The sequence below is a fragment of the Terrapene carolina genome, unplaced genomic scaffold (assembly GCF_002925995.2).
Source record: "Terrapene carolina triunguis isolate 2854851 unplaced genomic scaffold, T_m_triunguis-2.0 Scaffold210, whole genome shotgun sequence".
Taxonomy (NCBI): Eukaryota; Metazoa; Chordata; order Testudines; family Emydidae; genus Terrapene; species Terrapene triunguis.
The window spans coordinates 24,188,298-24,204,844 of record NW_020664561.1 but is presented as its reverse complement, the minus strand read 5'-3'; the positions used below and the strand labels follow the sequence as shown (position 1 = coordinate 24,204,844).

General features: G+C 43.7%; 1 protein-coding gene across 1 annotated transcript; it reads left to right on the top strand.

Annotated features, from left to right (window-relative positions):
• The first annotated feature begins 4,731 nt into the window (after nt 1-4,731).
• On the top strand, nt 4,732-16,252 carry LOC113407285 (coagulation factor XIII B chain-like). The gene is made up of 4 exons (XM_026655614.1): nt 4,732-4,834; nt 12,168-12,344; nt 15,386-15,574; nt 16,233-16,252. Exons 1-4 carry the CDS (start codon nt 4,774-4,776, stop codon nt 16,250-16,252), a joined length of 447 nt encoding a protein of 148 aa, XP_026511399.1. The 5' UTR covers nt 4,732-4,773.
• The last annotated feature ends 295 nt before the right edge of the window (nt 16,253-16,547 follow it).

The following is a 16,547-nucleotide window of genomic DNA, read 5'->3' as shown; positions in this document are numbered from 1 at the left end:
CCAGTTTTGGGCCCCACACTACAAGAAGGATGTGGAAAAATTGGAACGAGTCCAGCGGAGGGCAACAAAAATGATTAGGGGTCTGGAGCACATGACTTATGAGGAGAGGCTGAGGGAACTGGGATTGTTTAGTCTGCAGAAGAGAAGAATGAGGGGGGATTTGATAGCTACTTTCAACTACCTGAGGGGGGGTTCCAAAGAGGATGGAGCTCGGCTGTTCTCAGTGGTGGCAGATGACAGAACAAGGAGCAATGGTCTCAAGTTGCAGTGGGGGAGGTCTAGGTTGGATATTAGGAAACACTATTTCACTAGGAGGGTGGTGAAGCACTGGAATGCGTTACCTAGGGAGGTGGTGGAGTCTCCTTCCTTGGAGGTTTTTAAGGCCCGGCTTGACAAAGCCCTGGCTGGGATGATTTAGTTGGGAATTGGTCCTGCTTTGAGCAGGGAGTTGGACTAGATGACCTCCTGAGGTCCCTTCCAACCCTGATATTCTATGATTCTATGATTCTATGATCTCCACAGATACAGTATGCGAACTTTGCAAAAAAAAAAAAAATACCTTGCTAATATTTTTAGCTATAAAGCCTTTCAAAATAAACCTGAAAATATCTGTCGTCAAGGAAATGATATAGAAATTTCAATTAGCCTATGAAGAGAAACTGAGCCAAGTTTAGTGCAAAATAACTATTTAAACTATGTAACAAAGGGGGTTTAGTCCTGCTTTCAGTACAAATTCCAACATCACCTTAACTATGGAGCCATGACCAGAACCTCCATAATAATGAGAGCATCCACAGTTACAGCGGCACTGCTATGGATACCCGCATTAACGTTAAAATGCTTTAACATCGCTACCCCTTCCCCCCGTTGGTGGCCCTGCTGGTAGGGTCTGTACCGGCAGGGCCGCCGACAGGGGAGGCAAAAGGGGCAGGGACATTAATGTTCCTGCGGCAGTGCTTTAACATTCCTGCGGGGGCGCAGCAACGTTAAAGCAGTGCCACTGCAAAGGGCCCTGCAGCGCTTTAATGTCTCTGCTCCATTGCCCCCCCCCCCGCCCACAGCCTCCGATGGGCGGGGGGGGGGGGGGCAAAGGGAGCAGTTGCCCTGGGGCCGGCAATTTTAAAAGGGCCTGGGGTGCAGCAGCGGCGTCTGGAACCCTGGGTCTTTTAAATCAACACGGGAGCCCTGGGTGGCGTGGGCCAGGAGGCCTGAAAGGGCTGGTTGGGGGATGCTGACCCCCAGCCCCACCCCGCCCCTTCTGCCCGAGGCCCCGCCTAACTTACTTTCACACCTGGGCAGAGGAGGGGTGCGGGGTGCAGGAGGGGTGCGGGGTGTACAAGGGGGCTCAGGGCTGGGAGTTGGGGGGCAGGGTGCAGGAGGGGTTCGGGCTCCGGGGTGGCAGCGGCGCGTACTGGGGCCAGGGCAGGCTCCCTGCATGCCTGCCCTGTCCCCGGCACCGTGCCGCTCCAGGAAGCGCTGCGGCCCCTGGGGGGGCATTTTCTGTTGCACTAAATGAAGAAATTCTTACTCAGTTGTTGCTCACAGAAGCCAATGGGGTTATGCCAGAGTAAGGACTGAGTAAAATCTGAGGTAGGGCTTCAGAATCTGGGCGTCTAAGAAGAAAAAGTTAGAGAAGGACTTTGAGCCAAAGAATCTGTGCGTGGGAGGGATGGGAGTAGGGCCAGGGCACACTTGAATCTGCACTGAATTTTGCATGGAGCCACTTTGCTCTGGGGAGCCCTCCTTAAGGGGAAGGAGCTGGGGGAAGCCTTAGCTTCAGTGCTGCATGGAAGGTTCTGTGCCTCAGCACATCTCCCAGGATCTGCAGGTTCTGGGGGGTGCAAAACACATGCCCCAATGAACATTCTGGGGGAAAACTCCATGAACAGAATATCTCAGTTTTAATCCTCCCTCCCTCAACCTCTGCCTGTGGGTGATTCGTCAGGACGGGACAACTCTACCTGCTGGTGTTCCTCATAAGGCAAGGATTGCTATTTAACAACTAAACTGTTTAAACATTAGGTAACGCAATGTTCGCCTGCAGTAAGATGCAGCCTGCCTGCCTGTCCAGTTCTGCCCTTTGAACCAACTTCCAGAAATAGAGGGTGACCTTCGTTCTCTGCAGCCGCACCCCACACGCTTCTACAACAATGACAGCTGCTCCATATGTTCCCCCATTGTGTAATATGTTTGGTTTATCTTAGCAGTAAGATTCTTGGGTGGAAGTTGGTTGGTCCTATCTTAAGTGGAAGAGTGGTTAACTCCACTCAAAACCCCAGGATAAGTTACCCAAGAGGCCTCCATGATGACAATTTTTCTCTCTCTAGCCTTCAAAACATGGTTTACCACATACAGTGCTGCTTCTTGCCAGAATTCAAAGTGTCTGTTTGGCCAATGAACTTCTGATCAATGTTTGATAAACACTTGTGCTTGCACAATGCTACCCTCCACAGCCAAAATGTATGTCTCAGGACTTGGCGTCACTAGAGTTTTTTACTGCCAATTTACTCCAGGGACTTAATGTGAGTGTAAAGGGTAGTTTGGACACTTCCCAAATGTTTGTGGTTAACCAGAGGTAATGATTCCTAGACTGATGTCTAGGTCAAATTATGTTAGTATTCTGGGACAAATGTTTGAGGAGAGTTCAGACTAGCTTTTACAGACTTTTACTAACTTTAGTTAATTGGTAATCAATTAATTCAAGGTAAAACTCTACTATAGATATACCATCACTGTTCTGTCTCCTGCACCTGCCAGCCCAGCTATACCTCATTCTGCTACCTTTTGAAGAGGGGAAAGCGCTGGGGCCCATACAAGTGTATCCTGAAAATCCTGCCACCTTCAGAGAGAGGGACCCAGCAAATTGTTAATCAAAAACTGATGTATGTGCAAGAGAAGGGGGTCTGTCATAAAGCAAGAGAGACAGGAAATATATTTTGGGATCCAGGAGATCCTAGGGAAGGTATTAGAGAAGAAGCGAGGGTGTTTGCAACATTGAGGGTAACCACCAAAAAGTTCCGACCAGCTTGTGTTTTTGGCTGTTTAGTAAAACAGAACATCTGTGGCTTCTGAACATTGGTTATAGGGCAGCTCCTATCTAAGCTTGAATCTCTTTATGGGCAATTTTTCAAAGTTCTCTAAAATCAACAGGCATAGGGAGTTTGCCTTGAAAATTGCTGTAACATTTCAGGTGTAGGACTAGAGCATATGGTGCAAATTTGGAGTAAATTCATTCAAGGATTTCCAAGATACATTAACCCCCTCAGAAAAAGACTCTGCTTTCTAAAATGGCAGGTTCTTATATTGCTTTTATGTGCACTGGTTCAGAACAAATGATGGGGAGGGACCAATGAACTCCCCCAGTACTCAACTTGTTTACTGCACCTGTCTCTGAAAATGCATTAATCAAAACATTAGCTATTTAGTTCAGTGCTCTGGAGTAAGTGGTTTTTGGCCTGACAGTACAATGCTCAGACTGGCCATAGATGTCTCTTTGCTGAACAGTGCATGGTTGGGCTAGTCCTGAGTGAGTGCCCACTCCAAAAAATCCCCCTGTTGCCTTGTGGAAGAGGCATTGGTCGGAGTGACCTATGTGTTTGTCTCCTCTTGTACTATACCTGTTTATGTTGCTGTGCATCTCTGCTGCTCTTCTCCTTGTTTGCAGGTAAAGTAAGTGGGAGTTTAAACAAAGGTCAAATCTGGCAGCGCTGGGGTGAGTATCAAGGTTTCTTACATTGCAGACTGAAATCTTTCAGAGATTCACACTGCTTTTTTGAAATGCATGTGCCAGATGAAATAGTCCGACATGATCGAATTGGAGCTGGGTGAAGAACTGATTTGTTTGGTTGGCTGGGAGTTCAGAAAAACTGGAAAAAAACATTTCAGTAAGGGCAAATGGAATCCAAGAATTTTGAAAAACTTCAGCAAATTGGAAACATTAACAAAAAGGGCATTTTAAGTCAATTGAAATGTTTTTAGTTTGGAGCAACTTCAGCAACCAAAGTCTTTCACTATGCCACATTTATTTGAAATGCTTGTGCCAAATGGAATAGTCAGGCATGTTGGAATATCAGTCTATCGATTGTATGTAGTGAATGGTTCTGAAGAAAGAAGAAAGATGGTTTATAAAAACTGGTAGTTACATCAATTATTTTTCTAAATGGGAATTTTTGAAAATTCCACCAAACACTTCTTGTACATGTGGTTCTCAATCTTCCCAAAGCCAGGAAATCCCTCATTTAACAATTGAATAAGTCATGAACTCCCTTTCCAGCCTTTCAAAATGCCAGGTCTCTTCAGACCCACAGAAACTCTGCATGAACCCTTTGGTGAACAGATTGTAGTATTTAAACCCTGGTGGTAAAGAATTAATTGCTCATTTTGCATAATGAAGCTTTCTGAAGACCAAAAATGTATTTTAAGCAACCTGTGTTTATCTGATATTGATACATGAGGGATGTGTCTGAACACTGAGTAGTTGATACTTCTGCTGAGACAAACACAAGGTATCTTCCACATCATACTGTGAGGGGAGAAATTCCATGTAATCAAAAAGGAGAATGAAAAAAAACAAGTTGGACAGTATTCCCAGTGGAGTTTACATATGTTATCTCTGGTATCTTGATGTTGAAAGAGAGGTGATAGAGAGAGGTATTGAGTGGGAGTAGAAAGCATGATCAGTTTCAAAAGCAGTTGCTGAGGACAGAATGTAGAGAAGCACAGAGCTCAACATCAGCCATTGCAAGTACTGGATTTAATTGGTCAATCCTCAGAATGACTTTGCTGAGCTGTATCATCATTCAGATACTCTGGGCTTTCTCTGCTAAGGGACAAGGTAAGATGCAAAAGGAACCAAATATTCAACAACACTTTAGCTTAACTCTTCCCTGGTGTGGGGTGATATTAAATACGCTCAATGCTGCACACAGTCAAGTGCTGTTCCAGTGAACTCTCAAATATACAACTTCAGCTCACATCATTTGATAGTGGAGACATCCCCAACCCCGCTTTACAAGGACAAAACAATCGAATATTCAGTAAACAGGAGAAAGCCATTAACAACAGAATGAATGAAAATCTTTGAAGGCAGAAGGTGTGTTATTGAGTCTCATTTTTGGGTAGTTCTAGAGAATATTTCCACATGTCAGAGCTACTGCCTGTTAAAACAGAGCTGAGTGCATCCCCCAAAATATAGCAGCATTCAGAGTGCAAAAGCTGAGTACATCTGTATGTGTTACTTCTGTTATCAGAACAGCTGATGAGATTCACTCATGTATTCATATATCTATTATTTATGCCACACTATGTGAATTGTAATGATATTCGTTGTGTTCTGGTTTGTTTAGAAATTGTGTTTTGTGCCACTCCCAGATTCAGTGTTATATGGATGGAAGAAAACACTCTGGCATGTGGGCCTGATTTATAGATACCATGGAGACAGGAACCTTACATATGCGTATAGAGTGATGGGCATTTTGATTTCTGACACCAGACCTGCTTTGTCCATTCCTACGATGTCATATAGTAAAATATGTCTTGGAGTGATGACTTTCCAGGACACTGTGGGGTTCCTGAGTAGATAAGGGCTATTTATGTTTAGTGGCAGGAAAGGAGGATCCATCTGAAACCTAATTATTAAAGGGGACCTACTCTGGGGATAAATCAGGGTTGTGCAGCCAAGGAGTCTTGTTTGTAAGATTCTTGTTTTATTTGAATACTAAGGATTATGTTCAGCATTTCTGACCTCTGGGTTAATCCTGCCAGGGTCTACTCACAATTAAACCAGCTTATCTGTTTAGAGGAAGGGGTAGACCTTCCACCTGGAATTAGCAGGGAGGGTTCTGCCCCCGGAACCCATATATTGTGGGTGGTCTCCTGATCTTGATCACAAAGCCAATAGATCAGGTCCCAACTACATTGGAAATCACATCTGCATTTATGACATGGCAAGACTGTTGCACTCTTCTGGGACAATGCCATCACCAGCCTAGGAGTGTGTGTGAGCGGGATATAAGGCACTTTTGGTGAAAGGGTTCCAGCTGTGGGATGAACTTCCAGAAGAGATTAGACAAATCATATCTGTCCAACTTTTGGTCTCACTGCAAGACTCTCCTTTTTTTATAAAGCTTTTCCATCCTAATCAGAGTGACACTTATAACAACAACTACCTGCTCCCCACTTAAAAAATAAAATAAAATTACCTTAAGCAGATCCTCCCAGCAGCAAAGATAGGAGAAGAGCTATAGACTTCATCAAGTCCACAGGGATCTCACTTTGACAATATTATGCAGAAAGTGCTTCTATAATGCAATCCTTGGAGTTAGGGGGGAAAAAAGATGGATATAAATAATGTTAATTGAAGGGAATTTACAGCCTAATGTCCTGTTTCCAGTTAAACTTCTTTGTCTTTCTGTTTAGTAATTGCATGTGATCCTCCAGCAGTGAATAATGGAAACTACCGCCCTCAAAAGAGTGTTCAGAAAAGAGGATACAATCAGAGTAGACTGTAATTGTAGATTTCACTTTGATTCGGACAACAGGGAAAAGACAGCAGAATGCACAAAAAATGGCTGGTTACCTATTTCAAGATGTGCCACAAGAAGCCTGCTATAGCATCCTATCAGACAGGGGAAGTGTGTGCCTTATACTATCTGTTTGGATGGTTGTAGCATGTTCCTCTGGGTGTTGTGAAATGTGTTGAAGTGATGGCTCCGCCTTCCAATTGCTGTTATGCAATAATTTGTAAAGCTATCATTTCCTGACTGGTAGGAAAAGTTTATGGGGGTGAGAAATAAAATAACTCAGACCATCAGATTGTATATGTCCTGGACACGGGCTAGTCGCTAAATGTCACAATTTGGCTGGATTATAGATGGCTCAAGTAGTGATGGCTGTTAATAGGATGCCCAACACTTTCCATTATAAGACCTAGTTTTCAGTTACTTATAACTTTGTTAAACTTTAATCATTGTGGCTGAAATTGGCTATGCTGAGTGTCTTCCTCAGTTTGAATTTTGTTTGGAAAGTTTCTGTTAAAATAGATATTTCAGCCATTTATAACAATGAAATGAGGAAAGAATATTTTGTTTTGCGTGTGTTGACATATTCTTACAAGTGTTTTGTTAAGGAACTCTAGCACCCACGTTCTTTGGAGTAGGAAATTGAAATCTGGCTGGGGTTTCCACCTGGTGTCAGGGATGTGACTTTTTCTGTACTCCCCAAATCTGGCCAAGTTATAAGCACAGGAAAATCTCAGTTTGCCCAGTGGGGACTTGTTAGAGTTTGACAGAGAAATTGTCTCAAGATTCTGTCTGCACCGCGCATGCTCCAGGGCTGCAGGTGTTGTGCAGGACTTTCCTGCTAATTGCTCCTCCCGACTTTTAAGGGCCACTGTGGTGCCAGGAGCCAAAACTGAGAGCAGGGAGACTCTCTCCTGCACTCTCATTGTTCACACTACTGGTTCCCAGTCAGCCTGGAGGAGGAGGAGGAAGTAGCTTGACTGAACTTCAGTGGGGTGAGGAGCACAGGGAGCAGAGACAGGCTGTGGAGTGGGGATAAGGAGAAACAGGTGCAGGATGAGCATTATTACTGTTATTTATTGCGCCCAAAAGTACAATCAGCTCTTCACAGAAGATGAGGAAATACCTGGTACCTGTTCCAAGGAGTTTACAATCTAACTACTAGATATGACACAACCAGTGGGGGTGACAAACAGCAGGGACGGACTGAGTGAGGAAGGGCGAATATCACAGCAATATGATCACAGAGTTGCTCACGTCAGAAATGTACATTGCCATGACACGTCACCTGCTAGAACTGGTATTTTTGTGTTTATATTAGGCAGACCAAGATAGTAACGTCTAGAGTTTTAAACAGAAACACAACAGAACATAAATGCTGCTTACTGTTATGGGTGCATCTTGGAGAAGGTGGCCAGTTATTATTTGTGCATATAACTTTGGTGTGCAGATTTTCAGGACTATATTTATGAGCGCAAACACATGAAATTTCATCAACTTCTTGGTAGGTTTTCCCATAGTTACATATAAATTTACCATCTTCCATATGCCTGACAGAACACTTTCCTAAAGACAAAAAGATTAAGATCATCTAGCAACTGGGCATCTTTTCTAGCAATTGGGCATTTTTTTCTTTAAAGTATCCTCTGACTGCTCTTGAAGCAATTCCATTCCCAACTCATCAGCTGCTACCCAAGGGTGAAAACATGGCCCCACAGAAGTCAATAGGAGTTTTGCCATTGACTTCCATGGCACCAGGATTTCATCCCAAGCCCCGAAGGCTTCATGCTAAGTCATTATTCACCCACTTATCACTGACTGACTCAGAGTCTGAAGATTTGCTACAGAGAAACACAAGTTGCTCCCTCCTGCCAAGATCCTAACCAAGAGCTAAGCATGCTGACTCCACAGCCCACCATGCCCCTTAGAGCCTGTGACCAAAGAATGAGGCTGAAGACCAAAATTCTGACCCCCTGAATATTTTTAACCCTTTCTCACCCACCTGCATGAGTCATGAGTGTCAGGAAGGTGTGATTGCAATTATATTGTGATTGAAGTGTGAGCTTCTTGTGGCTTTGCGCCTCCTATCAAGACACTCCCACTCTGTGCAAAAAGGATCCTCTACTTCAGACCCCCTCCTTAGAATTCACCTCTTCCATTGTCACTTTCTACATCATTTTAACCACCAATGTGTCTGAGCCTACTGTCCTGGTACCAGAACTGCTATCCTGTGCATTGTGATGGTCTGTGATTGACTGTAAGCTCTTTGGAGAAGGGACCTGGTCCTTGTTTGAGCTCTGTAAAGTACTGTGCATGCTCACAACACTACTTCATTCACACAAAATCCAATTATAATCCAATTTGACCCACTCCTCTCTTCTACATTTCCATGAGCAGTAGTTATTCCTGACAGCAACTTTATAATTAATCTAAGGGAGATTTTCAGGTAGTTTTTCAAATGTAGAATAAAAACTTTTCAAACATCCAGGCCTCAAAAAATGAGTCTTTTTCTAAAAGCAAAAGTAAGAAAAACCACATGATATTTCTGCCATTTCTAGCTGTAAGACAGAATAGTTCATATGCTCAAAAATCTGTACAGTGCCAGTTATTGCACAGCCCCATGCCTAATATAAGCAATTAGAATTTTAGTTTTGAAACTAAAAAGTTATGATTGTCTGTGTAACCATTAGCCAAGTCACCCTAAATGATTAAGCGCTCACTGATTAAACTGTTAATCACTGAGGGCACAAAGCTGTAAGTGCAAATCTCTTAAAATGATAAATGCTAACTACTACAGCATTGAACTGCATTCCAAACTGCTAAGAGTGTGGGGAGGCAGCGAGGTGGGGCGTTGAATTAGGGGAGTCTGGAGCAGACCAGGAAGAGGGAGAGAGGATGTGTGCTCAGTGCAGCTCCCAGCTCCAGTGTGGAGATACATTTTGGTGGCTGGTGGACCTGGTAAAGTCTCATGGATGAAAGCAGGACCAGTCTTCCTGCAGACTTTCAGCACTCTCAAAGGAGGTGATTTGTGCCCTCAGTGATTAACAGTGGAAGAGATAGTGTAGATTTGGCATGATGGTATCCCAGGAGAAGGGCTGACTTGGGACTGGACTCAGACCTAGAATTAGGACATATACTGAGGTGACTGGGGTCTGCAGCTGAGGTGCAAGGCTGCAGAAGGGGAGCAAGAACTGGCCTGGGTCTGGGATCAGGCTGTGATGAGTGGTGGTAGAAACAGGGCTGGAGACTCTTGGAGGTCACAACACTCTGGCTGAGAAACACTGGTCTAGTGGATAGGACACAGGCATGGGAATCAGGAGACCTGGGTTTTACTCCCGACTCTGCCACTGACTTGTTGTGTGAACTTTGGAAGTCATTTCACCTTTCTGAGAGACTTTCTTTTCCACCCTTACAACTGAATATCCCCAAGCACTAAAGAGCCTCTACTCCTGTTCAGAAGATTTCTCAGCCTACCATACCCCTTCCCATAGGTCTCTACCCACACAGGTTATAATTGATCATTCTAAACCTACCAAGTCCAAACTCAACCCCATCCCTTTGCTTCAGGGATGGAAATGCTGGTTGAGAGTCCAGCACTGGAAAGGAAGGAAAAGGAGAGAAAAAACCAACCCCTCTCCAAATCCCTCAACCTGTCTACGTAAGATCTGTCCCCAGGCCTGGCTCCTTCTAATGCTGCTGCTGCCAGATATGAGGAGGAGTCTTTTTAAAGAGACGCTCATGCCCCTGGATGACAATTTTGGCAGGGAGATGTAGGTACCAGAATAGAGCAGTGTTGTACACCCTGCCCGCCCCATGGCCCACCCCAGTCCTTGTTCCTGCCAATGCTGCTGCTGCTTTATGTAATTATTAGTATATATAGTACACAAAGACATTTAAGAAATTAAGGCAAATATACATTTACTTTAAGGCATTTTGGCGTTGGATCCCAGCCCTCTTTAGCACAGTTGATTAGATTCCACCTGTCCTTGCTTTTAGATATGTAACCATCTGTAGTAAATTGACACACCTAACCATGCTGGAAAGGCTCATTCTTTGTAGTATTCATAATAGACAGTTAATGCTCCATCTTCTAGATGTCGGTAGCCACAGGGTCTCATTTAAAAAAAAGGTTTAAAATGTATAATATTACAAGGTACATGCAAGAAAAAATCAATTTCATAAGTTCTGAATACTCACTGGTCAGTTCTCCCCTCAGCTTTAGTAGTTTATTATTTGAATGTACCTGCCTTTCTTCTGTAGGGTGGAGAAAAGGGACCACAAGAAGAAACCCAAGATACCTAAGGCAATAACAGTCAGTAGAAAGAGTTCTGAAACCTTTCTGCTCTAGTGCTTTACATAAAATGTATGTCCTTATGATTTAAATACAATCAGACACTGGCAGTAAGTTCTTTTATTTATGATACTGACACCTTCTCAAACAATAGATTGTGACTCGTCAAAGTAAGAAGAAACAAAGAAAGATCCAGACATAATCCTAAGATCCCTCAGTCTTGTAAATTTCCCCATATGAACTCCAAACTTTGCCCCATACATGAGCACAATGCTCATCTGATGGCCAGGAAGAAAGGACCAATGTGACAAAGGTAGAGAGTTTTTCAACCATTAAATTACTCATGGAAACACTTTGGTAAAGGAGCCCATCCATCTTCAAGGCATTGTGTAATCCACCCTACAGAAGAAAGGACAGCCTGTATCAATTTAGTTGGTAAACAAGGACCAGACCATCATGTGGGATAAAAGAGGGGTCAATATTGGAGCCCACATTATATAATGCAGTGAGACCTCCATATTTATTGTTGTATGCTGCTTTCCACCCCAGCCCTGTTATACATATGAGGCCCAATTCATCTTCTGCTCATCTACTTTTGACTGTAACCCGACATTAACTCCATTGGTTAAATTCGTAATCCACAATCCATTTTTTTCTCCTAAATTACAAGGATGTTTGTGAAAGAATTGCAAAGGGGCTTTTACCCATTTCAGAGAGTACTGTTGTGGATCTGAACAAAGATGGTTTTTGGAGCAGGACCATGCAGCGTATTAATAAATTCTTCATTGTCTCAGTTTTCTGGCTCTTTCCATGCTCCTCATCATAGTTGCCTGTCTCTAGACCTCCTCTTTCTGCTATATATATTTTTGCTGTATAGTGAGCAGTTCCACATGTTGGTTTTAGTCTATAAAACTGTACATGGTGTGACACATTGTGACAGTTCAGATCAGCCAAGGCACAGCTGCAGACAGTCCCTTGAAGTGCACTCTTGGGGACTGGAGGCAGGATATTCTTGCATGTGGAGGGTACACAACTGTGGTGCTTGCTCCCTGTTATGATGAGTCAGTTCTGTGTTGCTGATCTTCAGTGCATGGTGCAAGGCTCATCAGTGCAGCCAAACCTTAGTCTAATGTAAAGCATCTCTCTCCTCGTCTTTTCTCCCTTTACTGTCAGGTTATTGCAGTGACTGAGAGTTGTGCAGTAATGTTCCCAGGCACCATGTTGATAGATGAATTATAAATGATTAAAATGAATGAATTGTGAAAAGCCACCAGTAAGGTGTTCATTAGTAAGCCAAATGATCTTAGAACATTTCCCTACATCAAACAACAACAATAATGTTTGTGCATCTATTGCAGCTCCAGCATGTGAAGAGCCGCCTGCCATAGATTTTGGGGGGATTGTTAGTGATGACAAATCGGAGTATAGAGAAGGTGACAAAGTGCAGTACAAGTGCAATCCTGGATACACCCCGATAGGACCTGAATGGATCACGTGCAGTGGGAAAACCTGGACACCTGCACCACAGTGTTTGGGTAAGGGGAACTGCTTCTTTGCTCTTTCCCACAGGTTGGTTCTTTAGTAGAGATGGACCCAAATCAAACCCATGAATTCAAACGCTCCTCAACTATGGGGGCGGGGGAAGTGGTGTCAGAATTCAGAGCAGATTCATGTTTCCGATGGACCACACTTGATCCTTGGATCCAACTATCTGGTTTATGGCTCAAGCCATATCTGGTCCCTAGGAGTTTCTATTAATGAGATCTTTGCAGATCACCAAATAGTTTCAAATATGAAATTTGAATTAGGTGGGTCTCTTTTATAATAAGACAACAGAACGTCTAAATTTATATTACAATTTATATTACATCTATTTATTTATATTACAGAAGAGAGAGAATTTTCTCCATTTTATCAAATTCCACAATTTTTGTTGTTAATAACCCTAAATGCGAGCAATGACACAGGACCTGAATACTGGAGGCATGGTGTAAAAATATCCATAACAAAGAATATGGAGATGAAACACCATTGTATTATCATAAGAAAGAGAAGAGAGCTGCAGCATTAGGAGAAATTGGCAAATAATATTTATCAAGATCCTCATTTCAGTGGTCTCATAGGAGTTGATGGGCCCCCAAGGCTGTACCTTGGAGAAGGGTCCAGAGGGCTGCATATCTCCATTTATCATGGCCTGCTTCACCGCTAAAAGTCCTCCCCTGAAAGCAGGGAAAAAGCCATTGAGTGAGGGGGATGTGCTAACTGGATATGCCTAGATAAACCTGGGGATGAGTACTATATACATACTATAGCTATGGTGTGTAAAGAAGTGAGATATTCAACATACCTGCAAAGGTCCAACCAAATATTGTAATAGGCATGGAAGCGATTAAAATTCCAAAATTCTATAAGAAAGTCCATTAATTCTATATTAGTTTTTGTTATTAGAGACAGGCTGTGGGTTGATTTTCTTTTAATGTAGTTTACTAAACAAATTAGCTGATACACTACTAAACTAGCAGGGTAACGTTCAGGACACTGAACGTATGTGATATTTTTACTCAGGGCCGGCTCCAGGCACCAGCCGAGCAAGCTCGTGCTTGGGGCGGCAGATTTCAAAGGGCAGCATTCCATCTAATCCTTTTTTGTTTTGTTTTGTTTTGTTTTGTTTTGTTTTGTTTTGCGCTTCACCGCTTTGGCCGCCCCTGCAGGTTTTTTCTTTTTGGTTTACTGCTCCCACCGCCCTGTAGGGGGCGGAGGAGGGGAGCGCCCTGCAGCAAGCCCGGTAGGGCAGCCCGCGTCCTTCCCTGCCTGCCAAACGGCGCGGCGCGGAGCCCTCCCCGCAGGCAGCGCAGCGGGAGGGGCCGCGTGGCAAGCGCCCCGCTTAAGGAAGCCCTGGCCGCCCCCCTTCTCTCTCCCCCCCACCCCCGCTAGCCGGGGTGCGCACTCCGCTGCCCAGGGTCTGCAGGGCCGGGAGTCCCCCTGCACCCACACTCCCACCGCCTCGCAGGCATTTTTTGTTTGTTTTTATTTTTTCTTTCCTTCGCCGCTCCGGCAGGCGGGCCAGTTGGTCGTCCCCCCGCCCGCCGCTCCGGCCGGGGGCCGGTTTGTTCCCTCCCCTCCCCCTTCGCCACTCCGGCCGGGGGCAGGTTTGTTTTCCTCCTCCCCTCCCCGCCCCTTTGCTGCTCTGGCCGGCCGGGCGTTTTTTGCTTTGGGCGGCAAAAAAGCCAGAGCCGGCCCTGTTTTTACTTACACTATATAAGAGGGAGTCTTATTAAAAGCAAAGTATCCTAGAACTACTTGGTATTGTACAGGGGCTTCTCATCTTTTTAGGGGATACCGTAAGATTATACTGCTTGTTAGGACCTCGGATAATTGCAGTCCTAGCTACTTGACTTAGACAAAGTTATATACAAACTGGACGGATATGTATATGGGTTATTGCATAAATCTGCCCATGGTGCTTAGAGACCCATGTAAGCTATTGTGTCACGTGCGTTTGACCACCCAAATGCTGTACACGGCCTAATATGGCTTTGATTGTCTCCTGACTATGTAGAAACTGTGTGCAGGTGAGTGATTTGATTTAACACACATACTCTGGCACGAGCCGATGTCTGTGTTCACTCGTACTGAAGTGAGGTTTGAAAATGTAAGAGAGTCATTCTAATGAGAAATCATTTATTCTTAATGCAGCACTGGGGATTTTGGAGCTCAACCTACTGCTATTTTGACAACCCTTTGAATTTAGTTGATGAGATGAAATGCTTGTTTAGTTGCAAAGACCTGAATTCAGTCATGTGTGTGTCTTCTCCTATAACTGTTGCCATCTCTTGACACTATTAACACCTAAAACACCTATATTAGGTGTTTGTGATGTTATCATCTGTGAGGGGAAATTACTGAACCCTAAACTTCAGTCCTGGCAGGTAAGTATAGCAGGAATTAATTTTATTGATTTATTACTGTTCCTTTTACCCTGTCCTTTTCATGTCTAAGTCTGCATGTAAATTGTGTTCATGATGTAGGATTTTAGAACTTCTGTTTCTATTTGACAACTTTTTAGTGCCTCTTTTCATTTCAAATGATTGATGTACCTTTTAGTAGTGTAGGAAGGGGAGGGCTGAGGCCTTTCCATCAAGAAATATCAGCTACAGTATGGAGGAACAAATGGGCTTGCTTACAAAGTCTATACCAATCTTGTTCCCAGTGACTTCACCAGCAACAAGAGCAGGCCCTAGATGCACTTCTGCAATTCTTATTCACAAAAGTGCTTCGAATGTAAGTAGTCTCATTGGTCTCAGTGGGATCTCGTGCATGCGTCCAGTTTGCAGGAGCAGGCCCTTGCTTGCCATTTGCAGAAAGAATAGACTTTGGCCAATAAACATACATCATCAGTTTATCCTCTTTAGGGATTATTCTGTTTTAAGGCTTATTTCCTTGGCATTTGTAATAAATTAAGATTATGATTTCTGTCTTATTGGGTGAATAATTAATTTTATATGGGATTTTGGGCTACTAGATTTGGACAAGGATACATTCCTATCATTTTCATTTTTTTCTGGTTTTTCTTTAGCACCATGTAGCCTCACAAAACAGCAACTGGAGATCAAAAATCTGCTTCTGTCCAATGGCCGAAGACATGCACAGTTGATTCAGAGTGACCACACACTGGAATTTATGTGCAGTGAAGGATATACCCTCACAACCCCTTCAGTCAGGAAGTGTGTTAATGGGCACATGGATTTGCCTTCATGCATCTCTGGTAAATCTATACTGTATTTTGATATTTCAGTTTCTCAGTTTTATTTGATTTCTTGTGTAGAGTCAAGTAGGTGCATGTAGTGTTCTGGACTGTGACACCTGCCCCTTCCATTAGAGATAATCACTCATGAGGACTGTATCTCCCTCTATAGGCATCACTTACATGATGAAATACTGTATTTTCCACAGGGCTCCTGCCTCATTCAGGGTGAATTCATTGCTGTTCAATGGGCCAGCACAAGGTAGGGCATAAATGGTGCATAGGCCTTGTGCTGCTCCTCTGTGCAGGGATGAATTTCTCCTTCAGTGAGCAGACTAGATGCTGAATGAGAAGCTTTTTTTACTGCATGAGTCGGGGTGCTCCAGACCACTGCAGAATGTGTAGTGAATGAAACAGAGCTCACATTGAACACTGTGGGCAAAAATGAGTATTAAACAGCTGCCTCAATCATTGTTCAACTTTCACTCCGAATGAGGCAGGGTTGCTCTAGAAAAAATACAGTATGATTATGCAGTTAAAGGCCAGTCATAATGTATACACACAGTGGGCAAAGTTAAGGTTGTACAGGCAGCCTTAACTTTGGAATTTCCTGACTTTTGGGATGCTTCACTTTGTAGCCCTAACGGTATTTTAACTTAGTTTTCTTGTGTATATATAGAAAATATATACTGGTTTTGATGTCCATGTGCTAAACTGCAGAGCCATTGAATAAACATGTGCTTTTGACAGCATCCCCTGCCATTTGCCCACTTACCCATCTCCCTGGGATTGCTTCTAATAACTGAAAACACTGTGCAGCTTCATATTTAGTGGCACTTGTTTGGGATGGCCTGCATAGTTCCTTCCTCCTGCCTTTGGCATTTGTGAGTAATGCGGCCAATAAGGCAATGGGCTGCACATAGAAAGATGAGGATGAAAAGAAATATTGAATAGTCATCTCATTCAGTGAGCACCATCCAGCCTGTGCACTGAA